The following is a 25,912-nucleotide window of genomic DNA, read 5'->3' on the forward strand; positions in this document are numbered from 1 at the left end:
GGATCAAAAGAATTTTGCTTCTGCTCTAATTCAAATAAAAAAAGCGAAATATCAAAGTCCTCTGCCCAGTGGAACAGAAATTCTCCACCCAGCTCTAGAGGGAGCTGGGGAGCCTGAAAGACCTGGCACCGAGGTTGCTGACTAGCTGCAGACTGGGACTCTCAGGCTCTCACCTTGCCATCCGCCTGCCAGGTGGGCTGCCGAGGAGCTGGGCCGGCAAACTGGCTGGAAACCAGGGAGGTTTCCCTCAGAACGCTGCTTTGTTTCCGGTGGAATTTCATCAAGATCTGTCTCGCAAACATTTCAATTTCGACAAAAAAAAATTTTGTTGAAATTTTTCTGACCAGTTCTAGAGACTTGAGCCTGATGATCAAACTTTAAGTCTTGTTAAATTGAAAATGTTAGTATTTTAGGCCAGTACATGCAAAGAGAGACAAAACATACCGACATTTTTCCCTGTTTACAGAACCCCCTGATGACACCACTTTAACAACAGCCAGATACTATTAATTATTATTACCTTAGCCTCCTCCACATATGGTGAGAACAGTCTTGGCCGCACATATATCCCAGCATTTTTTTGTCGCAGCCAGGCATTTGACTTTCCACCTTCTGACGTTGGTAGCATGTCTGAAGGAGGAGTACTAATCAGGCCTCTCTTCATCTTTAAGAATGAAGAAAAAGTTTCACGTTTTACTAAATAAAAAGTGTATGGGGAAAAACTTGCAAGAAATGCACTTCATACACTGAATCTGTACACCATTGTTGTTTTTTTTGTTTGTTTGTTTTGTAAGTTTCCTGATAGATTTAAAGTTCAAAAAACTTTAACCTGAAATTTATATATATCTCACTTTCAGTGATAACATTTTAGGAGGTAATCCTTAAAAAACAACACCCCCCTCATCCCTCCTCCTCAAAAAACCCACAGAAAGTCACACAACCTAAACACGTGTAGAATCTGAAATGCAAAGAACCCAGAGAGTACTTGTATGAGACAACTGACTTACTGCATCACTCAGTACTTCACTACTCATGGGTAAGATGTGCTCAATGCGGACAAAAGGTAAAAGCGGAGACAGGATCTCTCTCAGCTCCTCAATGTCAAGATCTCTTCTCTTTACACCTCTCTTGTTTACACTGTGAGCAGTACCACTCAGTAAGTTAGGCTCTGTGGGAAAGAACAACAAGAAATAGTAATTTTACACCAAAGTTTAAATAAGAAAGCAGAAGCTACATGGCTTACAGGAAATTACAAAAGAGGAAAGAAGAGTCTAACTGAAACTCGACGGCTCTTATCAGCATTGTTCCACAAAACCAGTGTATGCTCTAAAATCTGATATGAAACATCAGTGGAGTCAGATTCCATTTCTATGAGCATGGGTGATTTGTACAGCTGTCACTTTCAAAGCTTAAGACAGGAAGAAAGCACTAAAGTAGCGTCTGGGTTAAATGACCATAAAACTCAGGTAGAGTTACTTGATGAAAACATTTGTGCCTAGCTGCTGGCCGTTCCCCTGGTGACTCCCTCTTGCAGCTCCTCTTTTCTTCTCCAGCAGTTTTCAGAAACTTATTTTCTACAGATTAAGGCCTGAATAGACCGCTGGGGCAAGTTATTCTAGCCTCACAGGGTAAACCACCCTAGTAACAGCTGTATCACGAACAAATTGCTTTCACTTTCACACACTATTTATGCCAGCAGTGGGTACATACCTGAAGACCACAAGGTGACACCATATGACACTCCAAGGTCATTCTCTCTCTCACAGGTAACTACCTTCACCTGTATTTTAAGTATTGTGCCCAACCTGAACATGAGTAACTTCACTCCTTGAAGACACCTGTCAATCATCCTCCATTCATGACAGGCTGCTCAAGTTCTGGACAGAGCATATTGCCATTTTTCAACATTTTCCAGTATTTGACTGATGCCACCATGCATTCAGATTGCAAAACAGGAGTGTCAGTGAGGAAGCATCTTACATTAAGACAAAATTACTGGAGTAAATTTGGTCCCAGTTTGAAAGAACTTGGCATAGCTCTTATTTCTGCTTTTGTACACCACATTATCCAACGATCCCAGGAAACAGAATGAGCTATTTACTTAACGAACACTACTGATCACAAAGCTGTGCAATTACTCCAAACAAGCAGCTTTCTCTACCAGTCCAGATCTGTGACAGTTTAACCAGCTCCATTATGTTCCAACATGCTAAAATCAAACGTGAAATCTAGTTCTAAGGACAGAAAGCTAGTATTTATTCAGATCACTAAAAAAATCCATCTTTTAACTGCGTTTTTGTTTTATCTCATCCAACGTATCCATGAAAAACAGTTATATCACAAGCAATAACAATGGATTTCAAAAACATGGCAAGCCACAGCCATCCTGCTCCTCACAGCTCCCCAAGCAGGGTACAGCAGGTTGCCCCTAACCACATCCAGTCAGGTTTTGACCATCTCCATGGACGGTGACCTGATAACTTCCCTGGGCAGCCTGTTACATTGTCTAACCATTCTCACAGTAAAAAAAAGTGTTATTATATTTAAATTGCATTTCAATTAATGCCTCATTGCCTCTCATCCTGTCACTGGGTGCCAAGAGAAGAATGTGGTTATGTTTTCTTTACTTGCTGCCATTAGGTATTTATAGACATTGCTAAAATCCCCCCTAAGCATTTCCTCCTCAACGCTAAACAATCCCAGCTCCCTCAGAATTATTGTTTTCATTTTTTCTGGAGAAAAAGTATTTCTGCTTTTTCCTCTTCAAAACATTCTAGTGCTTCTGCTTAGTTTTGACCACACAAGACAGAGTAGATTAAGTTTTCTTAAATTACAGATTACCAACAAGAAAGGGACTTCCATACATTTTGCTTTATTTGATTTGGTAGTATGTGGTTAAAAGGATCCTCACCTCGGTCTGCTATTCTCTTCATTAACTGGTGTTCACCCCATTTAATTAGATATTTAAGAATATCTTGTTCACTTGCCTGGTAGAAAGAGAAAGTCAACAATTTGTATATGATTAGTTTAAATCACAGACGCCTCTTTCACAGATAAGAAGAAACAACAACTGTACCAAAATAAGTATTTTTACTTTATGATCTGCTATAACACTTGCTCAAAATATTTTACAGTAGTACTACTGGTGTATTGCCACCATGATTCCTAGATTTGTCCCTTATTAAATCCCCAGGAATTAAAACAAAAATTATTTCCACAGAAAGAAAACTTGAGGCCAGTATGAAAACTTACATGACTTAAATCTGAATTATTAGAGTTAATTGAAAGGGCAGTTCCAGCACTGACGGTTGTTTGAATCTTTTGTACATTTAACAATACATTATTTGCACAGACTCATAAGTTATAGTAACAACCAAATGTGATACATGATAATCTCAGTGAAGAGACATATTTAATTATACTATGAACAAAGCACATTTGTTTAGTTTATACCTACATATACACTAACCAAACATTTTTAGAGGAAAAAATCAGACTGAAAAGTAAGTTTTTACTTTTGTAACAACTAGGTTTAAATAATCTCTAACACTCTGTAGTTTAAAAAGCAATACCGGGACACATATAATTTTAAAAATCCTATCTTTACACTATATGGCTGGTCATCATTAAAGATATCTTTCTTGAACAGATACAGCAGCAAAAAAAAAAAAATCAAAAGCACAAGTTTTCTATTATTCAGTATGGTGTCCTCTCCCTAAAACCACTGAAGTCAACAAAAAAAAAATCTGCAGTACTTGTCAGAAAAGTTATTTTTGTGTCTTCCCGGAATAAAATAAATTAAGCCTTCTGAGCGATTAATTTATTAGCTCTCACTGCCCCCAACCAAGATCTACATTGTTACAGCGTTAAGTATTACCACCACATCATTTTTTACAAAATGCTTTAACATGCAAAGCAAATGTTAAGTTCAGAAATGCTTCATTTAAAATAATTTGCAGCTGTTTCTAAGCTATTATTAGGCTTCTAAGTAACAGCATATACCACCAGCTTGTGTTGTGTTATAAGCCAAGAACAAAACAGTTTTCTTAATAACTACTTCAATTTCATTTTTTACATATTAAAAAGAAGTGCTTAGCATGCATACAAAGCCACCTCCTGACTACAATTTAAGATGGGCTACTCACAAATGCTTCTAGTAATGGTATCACATATCCTGCTCCAAGCAGGACTAGCTGTATTCTGAGCTGCAGATTACCTGTAAATAGTCAGACTGAATCGCTGTAAGCAGGTGGTCCTTGCTTAGTTCATAGAAGACATCTGAAGTCATGACCTGGGTAAACTCCTCACAGAGGAAATGCAGCGCCTGACGATGCACCCACTTGGAACCGTATGGCTGAGAACTCCACTTCAGAATGGCAATTAAGGTGTCTAGTGAAATGCTCTCAGCAATAATATCTTCACAGCCTAGGAAACAAAAGCAAAAAAAAAATCAATAAAGTTGTTACAGTGACACTTTGATCCTGAAGAAATAATATAAGTGTCAAAAATACGTAATATAAAGGATTATACGATTCCCATAAGAGCTACAGTGAGAGTAAAACCAGAAGTGCCATACAGACCAAGATTTGCAAACGGGGTTAAATTCTGACTGAAAGTCTAATGTATTTTTAATTGTGGTTTAGGGATTCCAACTACAGTCATTTACCCTCTAAAGCCACATGAAACTCTTTCTGCTGGTACGCTAAGATGAATGACTGGAAGAAAGCTAGTTCAGCTATATTAGGAAGCCCTTTGATTAACACACATTACCTGTGTGTTTTTAACTCACTTTAAAGTCACAAGTCTGAATTTGAGTCATTACAGCAGATTCAGAGGCATACATAAACTGTAACACCAGTGAGATTTTTGCCAGTATCACTTTGCATATGGACTCTCCTGAGACAGACCATGCAGCAGATCAGAAACAAGAGCTGTGACATGTTGCTGATACTCTGCTATTCAGCACAGCATGAGGGCAGCAAAGCATAATTTTCTGACTAGCAGCAAAGGCAGAAAGCAGTGAGCAGTTGCTCTAGGCCACCATCCTGGCCTCCACACCAAACACGGCACAGAGGGGTGCCAGGGCAGAGAGCACCTCTTCAGACAGGGAGCCACAGAGTGAAGTATGCAAGAGGCAGGGGCTCAGACGTGTGTCGAGCCTGCTACACCTTCTCTGCACCCACTGCTGCATTAGGAGTTACTCCTTCACAGAGTACGTGTCTTCCAAATACACGACGGGATATCTTCCCATCCTGAAAGGAGATGGAGCAGATGTGGAAGAAGTCAGGGGAGACGCACTGCAGGAGGGCTGAAAAACACTGTTAGTCAGGATTACTGCACTAAGACAGGCTGCACCACAATGCGAATAACTTCAGTGCCCAGCAGCACTGTGCTGCTTTCTCTTGTACATCTGGCTTAGATATTCACAGAATATGATTTCTATTTGCACTACAAAGATAGCAACTTGAAGAAAAAAATCCTGTGCTAGAATTATACATTCCAGTCTCAATCCACTATCCATTACAGCCACAAAATTATAGCTGTACTCAGGCCTGTGAGAGGTTCCTGGATGGCTGAGAGCAGCACGCTTACAGTGCAGTTCTTTTACTTCTTACACATTATCATTTATCCTCTGTTTCAGCAACATGAAAGAATTAAATCTTTGACTGTTGTTTAGAGAACTGAATCTCGTTACTGAACTCTTGGGTGAAAAAAATGTTTAGCTTGGTAATCTTAACGTTTGTCAAGACAAAGACCAGAAAGACTCATGGTGCTACGTACTTCAAACTGGTTGCATGCATGCAAAAAGATCCCAAAACACCAGCAAGTAACAGAACAAAAAGAAAACCTTACTTTTCTACATAGGCCAGCATATAGTAAGCGCTGACTCATTCACACTATTATTTGCAACAGAAATGAAGTCATTATGGAGTAACAAGTAAATATACTATTTCAAACATGTAGAACTCTATTTGCTAAAGTACTATTTAGAAGCAAAATCACTGAAATGGGAAACTTAAGCAGTAGAGGAGAGAAAGTACTAGGAAGCAACAGGTTAAACAAAACACAAAGGAGGTCACAAATTTGTCTGTCCTATCACATATGTGCATTTCTACTTAATAGTACAAAAACAGCGTGTTAATTATGATATATGATATATACATAATATTCCAACATTTATTTTTTTCTGAACTTATAAGTACAAAAAAAGAATACAGTGAATGATATATACAGTCAGTGCTCAGCGAGAACATTTGCAGCAAATTCCAGGAACATGTCTGGATGTATATGTAGTTTTGGAAGCAGTTTTTATTTATTTTCCAAGGTAATTTAGGAGAATAATGCCTGCATCCCCCAGTATTAATATAAATTAGCCAAGCTTATAATTGAAATAAACTTTCTTCAACAAGCACTTGGGATGATTTGTATTTCTACATTTCTACCTGATTTGCTTCAGAAAAGACCATACATCAATGCAGCCACTGCCAAAACGTTTAACAAATGCATATACACTTCTGGAAGATGTATTAAAGGTCGCATTATGCTATTCATCCCATGTTAGGCTCTCCATTTTTAGGCTCTCCATTTGTTTTTGTCAAAGGCAAACGTATGAGTCATGTTCCACTGCACCTGTTTAATCCTCGACCATTACTGAAGTAATACAGTACTTCTCAAACTACCTCTGACCATTACGTTACACATCATTACTACTAAAAATAAGGACAGATGACTTACTACAGATGTGGATCTCTAATCTGCAGAGCAAGGATCGGCCTAAGTGAGCAGTGAACATGCAGCTCAGCTTGTTTACAGTAACTCAAAGCATCTATACGAATGACAGCAGAGGATCAGAACCACTCTCTGAAATACTCTATTTGGCTTTTGGTAAGTGTTAGAGAAACTGCCCTCCTGAGATGTGGGAATTCCCCAGAAGCCCAGCAGATAAACCTCATTTTGTATTCCTCAAAAATTCCACTCAGGAACCCAAAAACTGGTGTTTAGGAAAAAGCTACTTTAAAAAAAAAAAAGCTCAAAATACTTCAGCATATGTCAGAAGTATGAGTAAATGAAGTCTGGAAGCTTTCCACTTCACAGTCCGTTTCTACTTACAATTCTACTTACATTTTTACTTGTGTCGTTAATGGCTGACCTAGCATTGAACAGTCTCTATCTCCCAAACCTGCCCTCCCCAACCAACCATTTTATCTTCCCTTTTGGGTCTCAAAAAAAAAAAAAAAAAGAAGAAAAAACCTTAAGCTAGCAACAGACTTGACAATGCCAACAAAAGCTAACCAATCACTGGAATGACCAGTTACAGGATGCTTAAAAGAGGAGTTAGCTTCCCTAAATAAGAAACATACAGTTTGAAACAGTTCCTTAAGGCCACCTGTTGTGTTGCACCAAGTCTCACCCTACTAAATCCTAAAACAATTTTTTGCACATTCTAATTATTCTGTTTGCATGCAAGCTGATTTCAGCAGATGATTACATCCCCTCAAGTCTAAAGAGTACATGTAAGGAGCATTCCGTTTCAAAGGCAGTTCATGGGCCCATTCACCGAAATCAGCCACGACAAAACTCAAGCTGTAAGCACAACGAGACTTAACCCGCAGTGAATGCCTTTCATAGCATTTCCTCATCCAGCATTTATTTTTGAAACAATAGGAATGCTGTCCCTGCAAAGATGGAAGACTATGCATCCACAAGAAATGCAGTTCTGAGGATCCGAGCACTACCGATTTACAAAAGCAGAGCATCAGCTCAGCCTCATTTCTGGGAAGCCTTTTTGCACAACTACCAGCAATATGACAGGAGATGAAAAGCTCATTTAGGATGCCTAAATGATGAAACAGTCATTTTCCCAAGTATTTTTATCAACGTGTCAGAACAGTGGGCATGTTAAAAGTACTTCTTCTGAAGCAAGCATGAGGTAATAATTAAAGTGTTTTCTGAACATCTAAATAAATTAGGGCAACCCAATTCTAGCTATGGAAGGAATCCAATCCTTTTCCTTGGCAGAAGGTTTTCTTGCTTTAACAATCAGCCACTTGGCAAAAGAAGCCATCATCTAATAGCCACAATATTGTTCTTCACAGAGGAATAGAGCATTTTTTTCCTATGAGTGCTGTTTTATAATATTCAGGCAGCAACAGCCTTTCCAAGATCTATTTGCAATGTCCCTAAGTGCTCTACCCCAATCTGCGACCATTAGCATCTTCCAAAGATCTTTCATTTCTTCAGACTCCAAGACGAATGACTATCTCCATTCTGGACAACTGGGGCTTTCGTGCCCTCTTTTTGCTGGATGCCAATAGCCATAGGTCCTGCCTACAGACAAATCCTTTCTGCTTCCCCAGTTCTCTCTCAAACACGATTCCACAGCCCTTCCAAGCAGGAACAGCTTGAGCCCCTGCTCAGCATACTAACTAGCAGCTTGGGATCTTATCAAGACAGTTGACAGACCTACCAAAAACAAATTACATGCCCTCAACAGTTAGCAGAAGTGGGATTAAGACAAGATCTTCCTACAGAGTTGTTAGCTTTATTTAACTCATTTTGTAGTGGAGACCTTTCCCCTTAAACTTATGCATACCAATTAAGCCAAGAAAACCTAAATTAAAAAGAATTCATCTTGACAACAAAACAGGATCTAGAGGCTATTAAATGGTTTCTAAAGTTTGTCACCTTAGAAGGGACCATGCTGACAACCAGGACCCATGTTTTTGAATCCGTTGGCACACAGAAAACAACTCAAAGGCATGAGTCACAGCTAGTCTGGACTACAATGTATCCAACGTATCTGGAAACTCCAGAGACACGTCCCCCTGTACTCGGCTCTGGTGAGGCCGCACCTCGAGCACTGTGTTCAGTTTTGGGCCCCTCGCTACAAGAAGGACATGGAGGTGCTCGAGAGAGTCCAGAGAAGGGCAACAAAGCTGGTGAGGGGTCTGGAGAACAAGTCTTACGAGGAGCGGCTGAGGGAGCTGGGCTTGTTTAGCCTGGAGAAGAGGAGGCTCAGGGGCGACCTCATCGCTCTCTACAGGTACCTTAAAGGAGGCTGTAGAGAGGTGGGGGTTGGTCTGTTCTCCCACGTGCCTGGTGACAGGACGAGGGGGAATGGGCTAAAGCTGCGCCAGGGGAGGTTTAGGTTGGATGTTAGGAAGAACTTCTTTATGGAAAGGGTTGTTAGGCATTGGAATGGGCTGCCCAGGGAGGTGGTTGAGTCGCCATCCCTGGAGGTCTTTAAAAGATGTTTAGATGTTGAGCTTAGTGATACGGTTTAGTGAAGGACTTGTTAGTATTAGGTCAGGGGCTGGACTAGGTGATCTTAGAGGTCTCTTCCAACCTAGATGATCTGTGTCATCCATGAGCATCCTTGCTGTTCTAACCAAATTCCTGATTGGAAGAAAAAAGACATTTGCTCAGCCTCCTTCCCATGTCTTACAGACCCAAGGATGCAAATGTGTCCTGTACTAAAGAACGTTTAACAAGAAGGCTGCCCATACTCACAGGCTGGTCAACTAGTCACAAAAGCTAACCTCGTTGCACACTGGAATTAAACCAGACTGCCCTCCTCTTACACTCCACACCTCCTGTTCTTGCGTTTCAGTGGCACTTGGGTGGCCATGCAGTGTACCAGTCAACTCATTTCTGTCAGGTATGCATCCACATCAGATCCCTGGCTGCACAAACCATGTGGGAGGCAGGGCAGCACTACCACTTCTGGCAGACAAACCAATCTGTGTCAGATTCAAGCGACCTCACATAACTCAAGACAATTCATAGCAATATGAATTTAGGTTGTCCACAGCAGTAGGCAAAACATCACCTATGAAAACAGTAAGAGCAAGTCAGAAGAGTTAGATGGGCTATTAGTTTTCTGTCTGTACTATTATCTCATAAGCAGCAATACAACAACCTGTACTTTCCCATAACTGTATTGGGCAAAGGGCATCTTCTCTTCAGCATCCATTTCTGTCACATTTTGGCTAGCCCAACAGTTACAAAACAAGGTAATTTCAGTGGCTTGACTTTGCCAGTTGATTAACTCTTAGCTTCAACTCATTTTAAAGATTTTTTAAACCATTTGAAAAAGATAGAAAACTGCTAAAACTTAAGGCAGCTAGAAACCTCTAGCATTCCTTTAAGACAGAGAATACGGCACTACAGGGAAGAAATGTAACCTGATGCCAAGGCAGCAACTTGCAGGTGCATTTCCCCACACGCATACTGTAGGACTCTGAGGCAAACAAGTTTTAGTTACTTAGAGGTAAAAAATGACACGAGTGTTGTGCAGAAGAGAAAACAAGACCTAAGCAGTGCTGGAGATTAAGGAGTCTACAGACCTTAACAGTCAAACACTTCTGAAGTCTATTGTGAAGTTCAGTACCTCTTTTGAGGTACTTTTAATCCCTCCATTGATTTGTCTCAACACAAAAGAATAAAAAACGTTTGTGTACTCCCATCCTTGAGAAGCTGAATTCAAAGCAACACCTGCTATGGACCTGGTAATGCATATGGTAGTATTTCCTAATTCAAATACTGAGCTGGCTTGACTTTATAGCACTTCAGATGGTTAAAACAAATACAAAACATGAACTGAAGGTTAGGACAGGCAGCATTTTGTGTTATGCTAACTAACTTTCCACTGTGAAAACTCAATAAATTACGTCAACTCCAACACGGCATATCATGCAGCCATTTGAAATACTAAATTAGGGAGCAGATGAAAACAATGCAACTTGTGTAATTTAAAAATACTTGGATATTGCTGTCAAACTAAGGCTGTTAAGCCTTCTAAGATTTTTTTGAAGTTATAAGTTTATTGAAGTTATAAGTTTAGCCAGAAATTTAAAAATTGTTACGTTTAAAGGTATTCGCATTTGTGGCAAAACACTTTTTAACATTTCCTCTGCCAAACAAAGAGAACACTCACTCTCCTGCTCCTACCCTAAGCACAGGGCATGAATTTAGGAAGCCTGAAATCTGCTTTTACATCCTTGGCTTCTTGCAGTCACCAGTTGGTAACAGCCCTTGACTGGGCTGCAGCATTCCTTAAAAAAGCATATTCAGCAGCAGGCAGCTTAGCTGATTCAGCTTAAACAGAAAACAATCGTGTGTCAGAAACAAAAGGCTGTCAACTCAACCATAACGAAACAGAGGGAAGAACTTAACATGGGAACAATGAAGGGCTGAGGGAGGCTGAGCTGATGTTCCCAGGGACTACTGACCAGTGATGCCTAGTAGCATTACTAGCCATATACTTCCTAGAAAATAGGTGACAAACCCTGAAAGCAGTGTCCAAATCTGTTTCTCTGCAAAAATTTGTTTGCAACATCACAATTGCGTGTTTAATTGGGCATGTAATTGGCCAACTCTGCAAAATTCTTTATCCTTACATATAATCCTGACTAATGATACCGTACGAAAGATTTTCCGCTTTCTGAACTTTCCCATTTTCATCTCCTTAATGTAAAACCTTAGTAATAATTTCAGGCTTGAGTACAAGTGAGTCATGGTAAGGAGATAAAAGGTCAGATTTATGGTAATATTTACTTCTTCATATTCCATTTATTTTATAGTTATAAGTCCCAGACTAGTTCCTTTGAGCACTTACACTGCACTAATATAACTAACATACTTGCTCTAATCTTCCCACAATACATTTGTGTGTATTTAATACAGCTACTGTGGGCTTCCTGGTGCTTCACGACTTCAGTACTGCTGAGATCAAGGGTACTTTTGATGTCAGATGATATCTGCCTCCAGATCAAAGGCTGTGCTCCTGAATATGACTATTAAAATAAAGTTTCTTTTTATTCTTGTCAAGGGTAAAGTAAACACCTAAAAATAAAAGGAAAGAAATGCATAGCTAAAAGTCTGAAATTATTTTCTTTAATTTAGAAAACTTTTTGCAGTCTTTCTTCTACCTCTTGATTCCCAGGCAAGACCACTACATAGGGTCCCAGCACCCAAGAACCTGCAACAGAAAAGATGTATTGTGCCACCACCTCAACGGGACTACTTGTGGTAGTCAGCACTAGGGCCGAGATGCACGCATTCAACGTAGATGACCAACAATTACGATACTGGAGTCAAAGTTCTCTGAAACAGCAGTACATGTGGCAGTGCGGTAAAGCTGGAAGGGGGATTGTTTTAACCATGCACAGGGAATAGGATTAGGGAAGTGATCTGGTTTTAATAATGGTGCTATCGAGGAGGACGGGCTAAGTGATTTTACACCCACTTTTGTGAGCCAGTGTGTTAAAACAATCACCAGTGGAGTTGTGAGAGCAGCAAGACGACAAAAGCAGGAACAGGAGTACAACAGGCAGAACACAGCAACATTCCCCTGAGGGCTGTGCTCGAGCATCGTGGAGAAGGCTCTAATCCACACAGCCTCTGCAAAAGCAGTTAAGAGCTTCACTTCCTCATAGTTAGCAAATAGTGCAGCATGCCTAATAACAGTTTCTGGGTTATTAGGTACAAATGGGTTTTGGTATGACGAGACCTACAGATGAAATGATTGCTGATTAGTTCATTTATTCATATTACTTCACTGAAAGACCCAATCCAACTTCTTTAGGAATATAAATGATTTACACTGATCATTAAGTCAAGCTGAAGCCAAGTAAATTCTAAATGGGCCTGCTTTACTTGGACAGTAAAGATTCTATTCTTAGCACGTACCCAAACCATCACTGACTTCATCACAGGGAAGCAATCTATTAAATACAGTTAGAAAAGGGAGCATGGCTGCGTTAGGAACAGGATGATTTCCATAGAAAGAGTCAAAGCTGAATCATTGCTGAAACTGATGAAGAACGACATCTGGATACTCAGAAGGGACCCCGAAGACAAATCAAGCTAAAATCAGCTGGAAATAAATTAAAAAAAAATGATCAGAAGCTTTAAAATCCATCAATTCCACTTGACACTCAGCTACAAATATCCAGCCAAAATCGGGTAAAGTGAGCAAAATGAGTTGGAAAGAGTATCCAGACCTGAATATAATGAACCCAAAATATTTTGCAGGAAACCAGGGAGACAAGCTTTAGCATATTTGGAATTGGCCAGAATGAGCGAGAACTTGAGCTGGGGTGTGTGTGGAAGCCTAGAGAAGAAACTTAAGACATTAGCTACCGCAAAAGCCAACCGATGAGATCGGTCACAGAACCTGGGTGAAAGTGACGCCTGCAGCCCAGCGGAGGAGAAGAGCACTGTCAGAGGACCAAGCTGGGAGACTTAACGAGAATTGCCTGCCCAGCGGGCCCCAGCCACTACACACAGTGCTGTCTCTTCCAGCATCGCTCTGCACAACGCCTGCAAGTCAGGTGTCTGAGTGACAGCTTCTAGCACAGAAGCGTGCGAGCTGTGAATCAGGGAACGGGAGGGTCACTACTCATGTGGAGACTCATCTACCTCACGTGAAGTATTACACCTGCTAGGGGAGGACAAGGTACTATGGTATGTACTGAGATAAGGTGTGATCGCTGCTGAAGCACATATTTTAAACGATCTGCTAGTCAAGTGCAGGCATTTGTTTTTTTCCTGATCTAATAAGCTTCCTTTTAATTTTGATTATAGGATTAAACCATAGCAATTCTTTAGTGCCAGCACAGTACAGTTTGACCTAAGCATGAACTCAGCATGCTAATTCAGTATGAAACTGCTGCATACTGATTTCACTGGCATGTGCAGATTTTCTACAAACTGCTTACCGCTTTCTCCTGCATCTAGGTAGCACAGCATCCATCCATAAAATCATAATTAAGTTATCAACTGGAATTTCAGTGTCTGAAGGGGTAGCTGGGGGGGGGGGGGGGGGGAGAACATCCAAATTCGTTTGCTACTGTTGCATAATATAGCAAATTTCAATCCTTCCCTGATTTTACTGCATTTTTCCCCTAAGGATAACAGCCTCCCACCCCCACGCTCTACTTCACCATTACACAGCTCGCCATTTTCGTGGTCAGGCACAGATTTACCAGACAAAGAAGAGACCTGATGGCCACTGCATCCCTGCACCTACTGTCAGTCACCATCCTCAAAAAGCTCACAGCTCAGGCTCACCCAGCAGGGACCACGCTCCCACGGTTCCAGCCACCACAGGGCGGTGCTGCTGCAGCTGCGGGAGCCTCTCCTTGCCCTCCCTCAGGGTGGGCAAAAACCCTTCAGTTAGGAAAATCTAAGATCTTTTCCCACCGACTCATACAACATATTTTAAGGCAAGTACTGACCCACAGCACATTACTGAGGAGCACTGATTTACGACACACTGATCTGTTTTGAGTGAAGTTATGCTGCTCCTTCAGAGCACCTTCAAATTCCTCAGTTGTTCCAGTTTGGATTTCCAATCTGAGGGAAAGAATTACACCCTGTTCATTTATGAAACAGTGAATAATTATTCAGCGTCTTAGTGAGGGTTTCATTCACAGTTTAATTCCCTCATTAGCATTCCCTGCGCACACTAAATCCTTTTAGCACTTGTATAAGCGCATGCACCAAAATAATCAGACACTGAGAAACTGTACACTTGCAGCACCTTCCTCATTTCAACTCATTTTCCTTTCTTGCTTTCAGCTGATCTATGAATTATCCTGCTCTCAAGTAGTATAAACTTGGATGTATTGTATAGGAATGAATCCAACACTGCTTCAACTATAGTAAAACTCTACGCCTCTCCTGCATTCTGTTTAATGTTAAGTTTCTAGGTGTACTTAGAGGGAAATAACAACAAAATCAAGTCCAAGGATACCTCATTCTCATTCTGTGAGATATCTCAGAAAGGAACTCTCCCGTTTCCTGGCGGTTTTATTTCAGCAGGATTATTCCAGCTTCCAGCATCATTTGAAAATTAGTTTCCTAACACCAGCCTCTAGGGAAGATACAATAGTTACTGATTAGTTTCCCATATCTTCTATCAAAGTTAGATGCAGCTCCCTGGAGAACCTATTGATGGTTTGAAGAAACTGGGTATGATCTCCTCACACAGTGCTTATAGCTGCTGTTATCTGTCCATCCCCTCCTTAATCTTCCTAATTTTAAGGAGGTTAGTTTGATAGTTTATAATACAAAAAAAAAAATCAATCTTGTCAAGTTTAATTTGATAGCTAGAAGTTACAGATGTACAGATCTACTGTAGAAAGTTATTTCCTTAAAATTAAACTAGCTTAAGCAAATCACGTCACTGATCTCAGGGAATTCCATTCTCAGTTTCTCACCTCAAAAGTAAAATTATCACACCCCACCATCAAGGTGAGAAGCAACTGCAATATCTCATTACGTACGGCATAGCCACGAAATAGTTTGAATCCCGACAGGTAAAAGAGCAAGCAATGCTCAGGCCACCACAGGAGGTATCAGTTCACCAACCATGCTCTGCAATCTCATCCTACAACAACCCTGGCCAGCCCCCATGTGCAGGAAAGAAAGCTATCCAGAGTTGCGTGACCTTCGAGAACAATGGACAGAAGTGAAACCCTGTAAGGCTGAAAACACTAACTGCCCCCAATTCAGTTCTGCTTATCAAGAAATAGATACTTATGTCCTGCAGCACTTGCACAATTAAACCTTTTATGTTTACATTCAAACAGCAAGATTGCAGGCTTGGTGTGCCTGCTTTGACATAAGCCACAGAAATAATAATTTAAGTTTCCAGCCTTGCTAATATGTAAATCACTTCATAGCAACTCTAGCTATTTCCTTCTCTCAGCGAGAATCTCTTGTATCCTCCACCCCATACCTCATCTAGGCCCAAAAAAGGGATTGTAAATGAAAGTAGATAAAGATCAGAAATAAAGACCTGTTACACATATTTGAAATAAACAGCATGCTTCAATAATGACGCTCATTGCAGCTAAAAGCCCTCATACGGCATTTCTTCTGTCCCTGGAAAACACAGATGCATTATCTCCAACTTACAGATAGGAAATAAATTCTTTTTCTTCAAGTACATTGCCAGCCACTGATAGCAAGACTCATTATGCATACTCACACTGTAAAATAGAGTGCAGACAAACTAATGGTTTTCAGAAAGGAAGCTGGCAATTCTAGACTTTGTACCATGAATGCAGTAAAGGGCCTCATTTTCAGAAAAGAATACACACTCTACGAAAGAGGAATAAAAACTGCAGATGAAGTAGTTAGCATTTTTCAAAACCTCAGCTTGAATTGAGAAGACTTGAACACAGCAGCTTTCTCAATTCTTCACACAGACAAACATCCCAACTCACAGCTTCTGCTGACCAGGTTACAGGGCGAGCTGCTGTAGGAATAGTGCTTGAACTGTTCTGTGAGAACAGGCACTGCTAATTCTACTCATTCAGATGCTCAAAGAAATTCAACTTTCACCACCCCCATCAACAGCACCCTTTCCACATCCAATAAAGGTGGCTGACACGTAGGATTCCAGCACCAAAGTGACAAATTAACAGAGGTGCATTCACGCTCAGGTCAAAAATACCCCTGGATCCCACAGGCTGCTCCTATTTATACTTCCTTATTTAAATGTAAATGTACAATAGCTGTAGTCTTCTTCATTTAACATTTTGAAAAAAGATGCACTAGAAATATGAGTGAATAGAACTCCAAGTTTCATTGCAGAAGGCTATTTTATCTGACTATGAGCACAGCGCAGAAACTCGAGCAAGTGTTTCTTATTCTTCCCCTTCGGAAAGCAGAGGGCATGCAAGCATAATACCCACTGCACACCCTGCTCCTACTGCTGAGGTAGGACAGGAATTACTGAAAGGCACTGTGAAGAGAAAGCAACAGCTGGACAGGAGACAAAGCTTCACTGACAGTTTAATGCTGGCTTCTGCACAGGTATGACTGTGAAGAAAGTTGATTTCCTCAAATGGACCGAAGTGAAAAAACCCATACCTCTTCCCCTCCTTTCTTTTTAAACTACTGTTTGGACTCCTGCAGAAACGTACATTTTTTCTTTTCATACTGACATTTAGCATTCATGTTTTCTTAACCAAGTTCGACATTTAAGCTATTCACAATTAACTAGTCTTGTGGAAGGCATCCCTGCCCATCGCAGGGGGCTTAGAACTAGATGATCTTGAAGGCCCTTTCCAATCCAAACAATTCTGATTCTCAAGATAAAAAAAATTGTTCAAATGGTCATTTATTCCGTAGAGAGGACAGTATTACATACCTTGTGCAAGCATGTTAAACTCCAAGAACAGTGCTATGTGGTAAAGCTCCATAGCTTCTTCAGCCCTAGTCATGTTTAGTTTTCCTGCTACAAGAGCCTGAACTTCACTTAAACTGCCCACTGAAGGGCTGGAGTGCAAAACTGAGAGGTCCACCACATCTGTATACATACAGTTCAAGATGACCTTAGCGTACTTTTTTGGTATGATAGATTCATCCAATATAATTCTAGTTGGAGTTCGTAGAGTTCGGTCTGTGATTTCTTCACCAGTTCGTATCCTCCTCTGCAGCAAGTGGCGAAAAAATGGAGATCGTGATGAAATAATAGCTTTGTGAGCTCTGAGCTCTTCATCTAGACAGTTCTGACTTCCACCAAAAGTTTCAACTAAGTCAGAGTTGGATGAAAAGCTTAGAACCACATCATAATAGCACATATAATCAAACAGTGCACGCATGTCAACGTCTAAGGAATTTGGTGTTCCAAATTCTTCACTAAGCTGCACGAGGATATCAACATTTTGGAATCTTGAATCCTCCATTCCAAACTCTCCCGTATAAAGGTAGTGTAACAAAGCAGAAAACATAGGCATATCAATGCCAGCTGTGTTGATGTCCATTATTATTTCTGCCCCATACTCTGGTGAGGAAGAAAGCAGCGTCTTAAAAAACGGACATCTTGCCGCTAATATCGCACGATGCACAGGAAAACAAGTTTCTTGAAATATTAAGTCTACATCGGTACAATATTTGTACTGATAAAGTTCAGCCATGTCTTTTTGTAGCGTCCTGGCTTCTGGTCTTGCTAAATTAGCTTGTAGATAAAGTTCTTTTAAGGCTGACGTCCCTTCATATTCTTCTACTAATGCATTAACATCTCTGACATCCCAGCCTGAGAGGAGTTCTCGCATCTGCTTGGCATGATCAGCAGATCGGCTAGATTTCCGACGTTTAATGAATTTCTTTTTGAGGGTGGCAAGGCCAGAGGTTTTCTTTTTCTTGTCTTGAGGTTTCTCATGGCCATGGTCAAGGCTATACAGCTTTGATTCACAGCCATAACCTTGATGAGAGTAGGATGATGTCCCTGAAGGCAAAACAAAAGGAAGAAAATTAAACACATTCATTCTTTAAAAGAAAGGTCTGTAATATTCAAGCAGTCCATCAGTGTCTCTAAGTTAACAGTTTTTCCTTCTCCACACATAAGATAATTCAACAAGTTGAAAACCTGACTGAATCCTTTTCTGGCTATTAAGAACAGAAAGCCTTTTTCTTCATCTAATAAGCTTATGTTTATTATGAAGTTTATACTTTAATAATAAGTTATTGAATTGTTAAAATTTATAGCTTCATTTTCTCAATTCTAAGAGCCAGGCAGTGCCAGTTGATGTACCTCTGTTGCACATGGCACACTTATCAAAGCAGGAAGAGAGAACTGTGGTCATAATGTTACAAGCTTCATTGTACTAGCGCTAGGAGATGCAAAAACACAGCCTTTTTAAAAAATACACTTGTAGGAACTTAATGAAACAGTAGTCTCACAGTAGCTGTGAGCTGCCCTCATCTTCCAAAGTAATTTTCAAATTCTGTTCTTCTAGCACTGTCATTTCAACAAGAAAAGCATACTTTGCATCAGACACCTAACAGAGGTACAAGGAAAAAGGGTGGAAAAAAAACAAAAATAAGAATACAGTACCAAAACTGTCAAGAAAATTAAGGACAATTAATCCAATTTTGATGCAGATTTTAACATGAAAACAGAAATCCTGCATGTGATAATTAAGTAGTGCTGAAAATCAAACACAAAAAGGGATCCCTTCCACAGAGCAGATGCCAATTTGTGTGTACACCCCATTAAAAACAATATGAAACATGCAAACTTTAATTTAGTAAAGATTTCCTTTGAAAGTAGTATTATGCAATTAAAGAATGCATGTCATTTTTCATCGAAGATCATTTACATGTAAATTACGTTGTGATCCAAACCTGCCATGAAAAATAGATTTTCCCCCAACATTATTTGCATTTCATTCCTGACCTGTTCTCCTAAATGAGAGTTTGCTGATGGCCATTTTGATGTTAGCTACATATACAGTAACACAGATAGTAAGAAAAGAAATTAGGATTAACATTTTTAGAAGCAATGGAAAACTGAATTAAAGTTTTAATAAAAAAATTAAAACTATAGTTTAAACAGAACTATGACTCAATGGGTAAAGGGCTATTTTCTAATTTAATTTACAGAGTTTTTATTCTGAGACAGATGGTGGAAAATGCAGACTTGACAGAAAAAAAAAAGTACACCAAACCAACTTCTTCCAGACAAGATACCAAAATAAGACGCTTCCAAATGGCATAAAGATCGATAGCAATCACAGGCTTTGTTAACCTGAAATATATTTGTAAATATTTCTATTGGGAACATTTAATAGGTTTCTATTACTACACTTGCGTAACTTCACTACCTGTTGTGGATTTTTAAGTTCAAAGCATGTCCAACCACCACATAGTTTGTGTGGCCTTCTGTAACTTGTTTCAGTCACCTGTCTGTCTCTCAGTTCCATTTGTTCCAGGCAGATTTGATGTGATGCTATTTTGACGTTATGGGCCAGTCTGTCAAAGTACAGTTTTAGTTACCACATTATTTCAGATAGATATTTTTTGAAGTTTGAAAAATATATGAGCAATTCAAAGTTGTATCTGAGAACATGGCAAATCTAGCAAGTTAATATAACCATAAATTGTTTCATTATTTAAGCCTCAATAACTTTAAGTAACCCTATACACCTGCTTTTCTGCCAAGCTAATAATAACTTCCCAAATCATGCCGTGTAATGGTTTTACAATCCACCTGTTAGTGAAAGTTCTGGGAAGGAACTTTACTTTCTTTGAGGAAAGACTATTTTAGCCATGCTACATTAAATTTCGCTCAATCAGGCAACATATTGTAAGTCATATTGAAATTTCAAGACATTCAAGTCAATTTAAATGAAAAGACTAGTAACTCAAAACTACTTCAGAGAGATCACACCATAAAATCTGCAATATTCCTTCTACATGATTTAATAGATATTACAATAGAAAAGTGGAGATTCAGCCTCCTGCTGATAGAGATGAGCCTACAATTTCACTATACTTAAAAATAAGAGTATAGATTACATTTCACAATAAAAGTAACTACACTTTGGACATTCCGTAACAATGCTGCTCTGAGGGAACAAGCCAGCTCATTATTATTTCAAGTATTTTGGATTCTAATGGCAAATTTGAGTACATTCAATATTCCCTTATATTCTGCTAAACAAAAAACTAGGACACCAGAAGTCTCAATTTCTCTCTTCCCTGAAGGCTGCCATCAGGTATTACTTGCACATGAATCACCACAAGACACTAAAATACCATTCAAACCTATGCACACCCTGAGCTACATAGAGGATTTAACTTCAGAAGCACTGCAAACAGCACTAGTAAGTCTTACAATTAGATAAAGCACTGCTATTAATAGAGCTGTGGCAACTGCCTTTCTCCAGATGCAGAAGAGGAGATGCACTAGCACAGCCTCCCTGGATTCCCAACAGCTGGTGGCTCAGCATCCCTGAAAGAAAGTTTTGACAAGCCTCTTTTGGGTCTACCTGTATTCCTTCAGGAGGCATCGTCATTAGAAGTCGGAAGAAAGAATTTACTCCCCTCTTCTACAATAAAAGGCGGAAGTCTAGTATTGCTGAAAGGGACCTGGGGGTGCTCACTAACAGCCAGCTGAACATGAGCCAGCAGTGTGCTCAGGTGGCCAAGGCGGCCAACAGCATCCTACTTGTATCAGAAATATCATGGCCAGCAGGACCAGGGAAATGATTGTCCCCCTGTACTCAGCTCTGGTGAGGCCGCACCTCGAGTACTGTGTTCAGCTTTGGGCCCCTCACTACAAGAAGGACATCGAGGCCCTGGAGCGTGTCCAGAGAAGGGCAACAAAGCTGGTGAAGGGCCTGGAGCACAAGTCCTATGAGGAGCGGCTGAGGAAGCTGGGGTTGTTTAGCCTGGAGAAGAGGAGGCTCAGGGGAGACCTTATTGCTCTCTACAACTAACTTAAAAGCAGTTGTAGCAAGGTGGGGGGTCGGTCTCTTCTCCCAAGCACCAAGCAATAGAACAAGAGGAAACAGCCTCAGGTTGTGCCAGGGGAAAGTTTGGGTTGGATATTAGGAAAAATTTTTTCACTGAGAGGCTTGTGAGGCATTGGAACAGGCTGCCCAGAGAAGCAGTTGAGTCACCATCCCTGGAGGTATTCAGAAGATGTGTAGATGAGGTGCTTGGGGACAGCGTTTAGTGGTGGACTTGGCAGTGCTAGGTTAATGGTTGACTTGGTGATCTTGGAGGTCTTTCCCAACCTACACGATTCTATGATTAAACGTTGTTAAAAAGCAATAGCTACTTCATGCCCCTAGACCATGTCTAGCTTTGAACAGATAAATATTTATAACAAACAGATGACTGCCAAGAGAAACTACTAGGGCACTTGACAATGAATAATGGGATTTGTCAAGTCCTCTGCATGCCTACACATGTTAAGAACTAATTATAGAGCTGTATATAAAAAACAAACATCTTGAACAGATGTACCACTCTAAAAAATGGTGTGAAATCCTCCTTCTGAATGCTGTAGACAAAACAGCAAGAGAATGACTAGTTAAGCCTTTGCTAAAACAAAAGTATTTTTTACAGGGAGCACTTCATTTGTATTGATTCAGCTCCTCTTTGAAATCTGCAAGCAAATTTAGCATTGATTTAACTAACATGGGAAGTCACACTATGAAAATACCGTGCTTTGTTAGATCAGTTCTCTGCTTTCAGTGTTCATCTTACATTTATACTGTAGCATGGTGCAATTTTAATGGCAAAGCAGCATGTCTAAACAAACCCACGGGTCTGAATCCAGTTTCCAGAAAGAAGGCAACTAATACACATCGTGCTCTTACACCACCAGTCTTCGTGCTGCCCAAAAGCATAACTGCAAATATGTACACATTATGCCTTCTGCATAATGAAACTGTAAAAGTTCATGTATAACAAAAACATGATTACTTTGACAAGTGATTAAAATCTCATCTATCAATTTTAGGACATCTATTTTCTACTGAGACAGCTACAACAAGCCAGCCACCCAACAAGAGTCAAGAAATAGCCAACCACCGCAAGGCAGAAAGAAGGGATGTATGCCAGTATCAGAGGTAGCACAGTTACACTACTAGTGTACATGCCACCATAATATCAGAAGATTTCAATTTTTATTTTTATTTTTTTTAAATATCAGAACACTCATTTTCTTTGCTTAAGATGATACAATCACATGCTTATAAACCTTCCTCAAAAAAGCCTCAACTCCAATTTTCATTAGGTAATGGGGATCCATAAGTTTGCAGCATACTAAATAATAGATTTCTATTTGGGTTTTAATATCGAAGCGCATCATGAAAACCTTCCACACACAAAGGACAAAGTTCCCAGGGAATTTGATGAAGCCTTTGGAACTTTCTCCGCCTCTTATAAACTCTTCAAGTGATGTTTGGGAACGCAGATCTGCTAGGGTTACTCTTCATTCAATATAAAGGCAGATTAAAAACCCACCAAGATGTGCACTGAAAAAGTCTTTGCCGCGATTTTAGGAAGAACACAGATATAAACTGAGATATTTCTTTTACTACTCTTAATGTATTTTCAGTGTATCTTAACTAAGCCTTTAGGAGGACTTTACAGCATAGTACAACATACTATGTAACATACAAGATGTTAGTGCTAAAAGTTTTCTTGACATGATACTAGCACACCCAATTTTAATCCAAAGAAACTTTCACATATAAGAACTTGTGTGCTATCCTCTACTCAGATCTCCAAAAGTTAGGAATGTCACAAAAGCTGAGATTAAAAAATATTACAAAGCAAGTCTATTTTTCCTCTAAGAATTCCACTGCGCTTTCAGTGGTGATTAAAAACAGAAGTAACACTGCATATCATTAGCTACTTATTCACTGTTGCAAGCCAAGGCATAAAGGAGAAATGTGTTTATAAAGTATTTATGTTATTTACTGCTAAGATCATTCTTCAGGCTGTCAGGGTGTTGTTTTTTTTAAACTCGATTATCTTCTGAAGTAGTGTCTTCTTTTAGATTCATCACGTAATTATTATTTATAGTGTGACAGTGCTTAGATCTACACTGAGGTCTTTTTGTGCTAGACTGAAAAGCATATAAAGTTGGTACCTGCCCCAGTTATGACTGGGATGAGAAGGTAGTTTAAGAGCACATCTACTCAAGTTTCTACTTAGGCAAGGTACTTTATTGTCCTAACGGTATTATAAACAAGTAACTCCCCTCTCCTCACCCCAATTTGCAGAAACAGGAAAAGGGCAGAAGGAGAAGTTATCTTCCAGACTGCTTGTTACTTGAACAGGTTTATTAGCAGAGATAACCTTTCTGGCAATGAAGAAGTAATTCACTCTCCTACAGACACAATGCCAATACTACAAGGAGCACTGATGATCAGGAGTGTTCTGCGCTTTAAGAGTTTCACTGAAAATCTGAGGAAGAACGCAAAATGGTAAATACTATTTACAGTTAGCAACTGCTCTTCAAACAGCAAGAGCTAGTGTGTATGGCTGAATTTTCAAAAAAACCACTTTTTTTTAAATAAATAACCTAGCAGCTGTTTACTAGCAACTGGCAGATCAACTCATTGCATATATACACCAAACAGATATTGAACAGTACCAAATTTCACGCACTACTGAGCTTGAACAGATTCAAACTGATGACCTAGAAAATAAGAACTAGGCATAATATTACTGCAAAGAATTCAAATCCAGTTTATATACAATCCAGCGAGCCATTTATATAAGCAACAAGATAACTGAAGAAACTTACCTATGAACGTCTGTTGTGCCTGTGAATTTCCCCCTACCCTTGGGGAACATGAGTGAGGGTAGTTAGATGCATTAGCACCCATTTTCTTCAGTCACTCAGGCATTCCGCCTGCTGGCTCTTCAATGTATAATCCCATAATCCTTTATAAATCTTCAATCCCAGATCCAGCATTCTGTTCCTCCATTTCTGAAAAGCAAAACACCAATAAGTTACTTTAACAATTGTTTTTCGTAGGTATTACATGATTTAGAACAAACTCAGCCTCCAGCACACGGTGTTTCTAGAACATGTTTGAGGTTTTATTTTTAAAGATAACTTTCTGTTTGAAGGATTAAACCAAGATCAAAAAACATTTTTCCTGAAATCTGTTATGTCCAAGCCATTCACAATTCAGTATGACAAACTGCGACAAGGAACAGGATGGCTAGCAAGCTCAGAAGTCTTCAAGCAGGGGATGGTCTAGACTAGACTAGAGCTGCTCCTTTAACTATGCCAAGAAAGACTGTACATGCACACTGATGCATTCACACATTGTTATAAACATCCCTAATTCAATTACAATGACTGGGAAAGCAGAATAAGCCAATTTGTTGAAGGTTGTACCATCATAACTGCCTTCAGCTGCATTCTGATTTCACACCAGCTGTGTAGTTCTCATTCAGTTCTTCAAGTTGGGACTAGCAGCTAGAAGTAGGTTTTTAATAGTCAAAGTAAGGCACATATTCATTACCTAAATGAACATTTATAACAAACCCGAAGTTTAATCTACTCTTTATTAGGCATTTGAAAACATTTTACAAGTCAGTTCTGAAGAAACCTGAACAAGGACTTGCATCGTACATACAAACAAGCATTTTCTAATTTATTTTTATGTTAACAGCATTAAAATATTAATACTGCATAGTGAGAGTTATCACAGTAACAGCTCCTTTTTTTAGTCAACTGAGCGTGTGCACCCCCATCAAGAACACAAACAGATGGACAGGTCAGAAAGAACACCACAAAGGTAAAATCTATCCTCAGAATTTTTTAGACTCAATTCGGTTCAGATTTAATATTGTGAACACGTAGCTAAATTCCACCAGGCTGGTACAGGTGTAACTATACTTACTGTATGCTACCAACCTTATCCTCTTTCTCAGCACAACTCTGGCATGCCAGATTGGACAGCTGAATACCACACAAGAGTATGTGTTTCAAGGAAGTTGCAGCACCTGGTCTCTTTTCCCTGCTTTAATAATCTGTATTTCTGGCATGAGTTTAGAAGTGGGAGTTACCATGATGCTGCAGAGGCGAGATATAATCCTAGCTAAACACACACACCTGGCTTCTTAGTCACAAACGCAGCATGCAAAACAGATCCATTTCGAGGAGCAGAAAGTGAGAGGCTGCGGACTGCTGTAGGAATAGAGGGAAAAACAACAAGTGTCGCAACATACAAGGGCTGCTTACATGAGGAAGAAGAGCAGAGCTGGGTTTGGAAACCTAGCTTAGAGATGTAGCAATGTGAAGAGGTGAGACACTGGCACGGCACCGAAGTATTACGAAGAGGGTGCGTGCTTTCCAGCCATCTGATGCCACAGAGCAAGGTTCCTCAAAGCAGGCCATCTGGCATTTCTGTGGTCATCAGGTGCTTGCAGAAAGGAACCACAACACCTCACCATAGACATTTCAGTAGGGATTGTGCCTGTACGTGAAGGGCTTACAGCCCAGGTCTGCCCCACAAAGTTGCAGCCTGTTTCCCCTAGCCAACTTCTGCAAAGGCAGAAGACCATCACAACACAGCAGCTTTACTGGTATTGCGTATGCCAACTGCAGCCTGTCTGCAGGCTCATGAACACAGAA

At 39.9% G+C, this 25,912-nt stretch overlaps 1 protein-coding gene across 3 annotated transcripts in view; it reads right to left on the reverse strand.

The window, feature by feature from the left end:
• The window catches only part of BTBD7 (BTB domain containing 7), a 61,910-nt gene that overhangs the window by 17,997 nt on the left and 18,001 nt on the right, over positions 1–25,912 (reverse strand). The window contains exons 1-8 of one of the 3 annotated variants that reach the window (XM_066998279.1): positions 24,068–24,253; positions 19,623–19,770; positions 17,165–18,244; positions 4,217–4,425; positions 2,912–2,987; positions 1,008–1,168; positions 521–664; positions 174–287 (exon numbers count right to left, since the gene is read on the reverse strand). In XM_066998279.1, the coding sequence (XP_066854380.1) occupies positions 174–287; positions 521–664; positions 1,008–1,168; positions 2,912–2,987; positions 4,217–4,425; positions 17,165–18,071 (1,611 nt within the window). In that variant the 5' untranslated portion in view covers positions 18,072–18,244; positions 19,623–19,770; positions 24,068–24,253. Of the gene's footprint in view, positions 1–173; positions 288–520; positions 665–1,007; positions 1,169–2,911; positions 2,988–4,216; positions 4,426–17,164; positions 18,245–19,622; positions 19,771–24,067; positions 24,254–25,912 lie in introns of those variants that run through there. The other 2 variants (XM_066998277.1, XM_066998278.1) reach the window with 2 other exon arrangements.

Source organism: Anser cygnoides, chromosome 5 (genome assembly GCF_040182565.1).
Source record: "Anser cygnoides isolate HZ-2024a breed goose chromosome 5, Taihu_goose_T2T_genome, whole genome shotgun sequence".
In the NCBI taxonomy this organism is placed as follows: domain Eukaryota; kingdom Metazoa; phylum Chordata; class Aves; order Anseriformes; family Anatidae; genus Anser; species Anser cygnoides.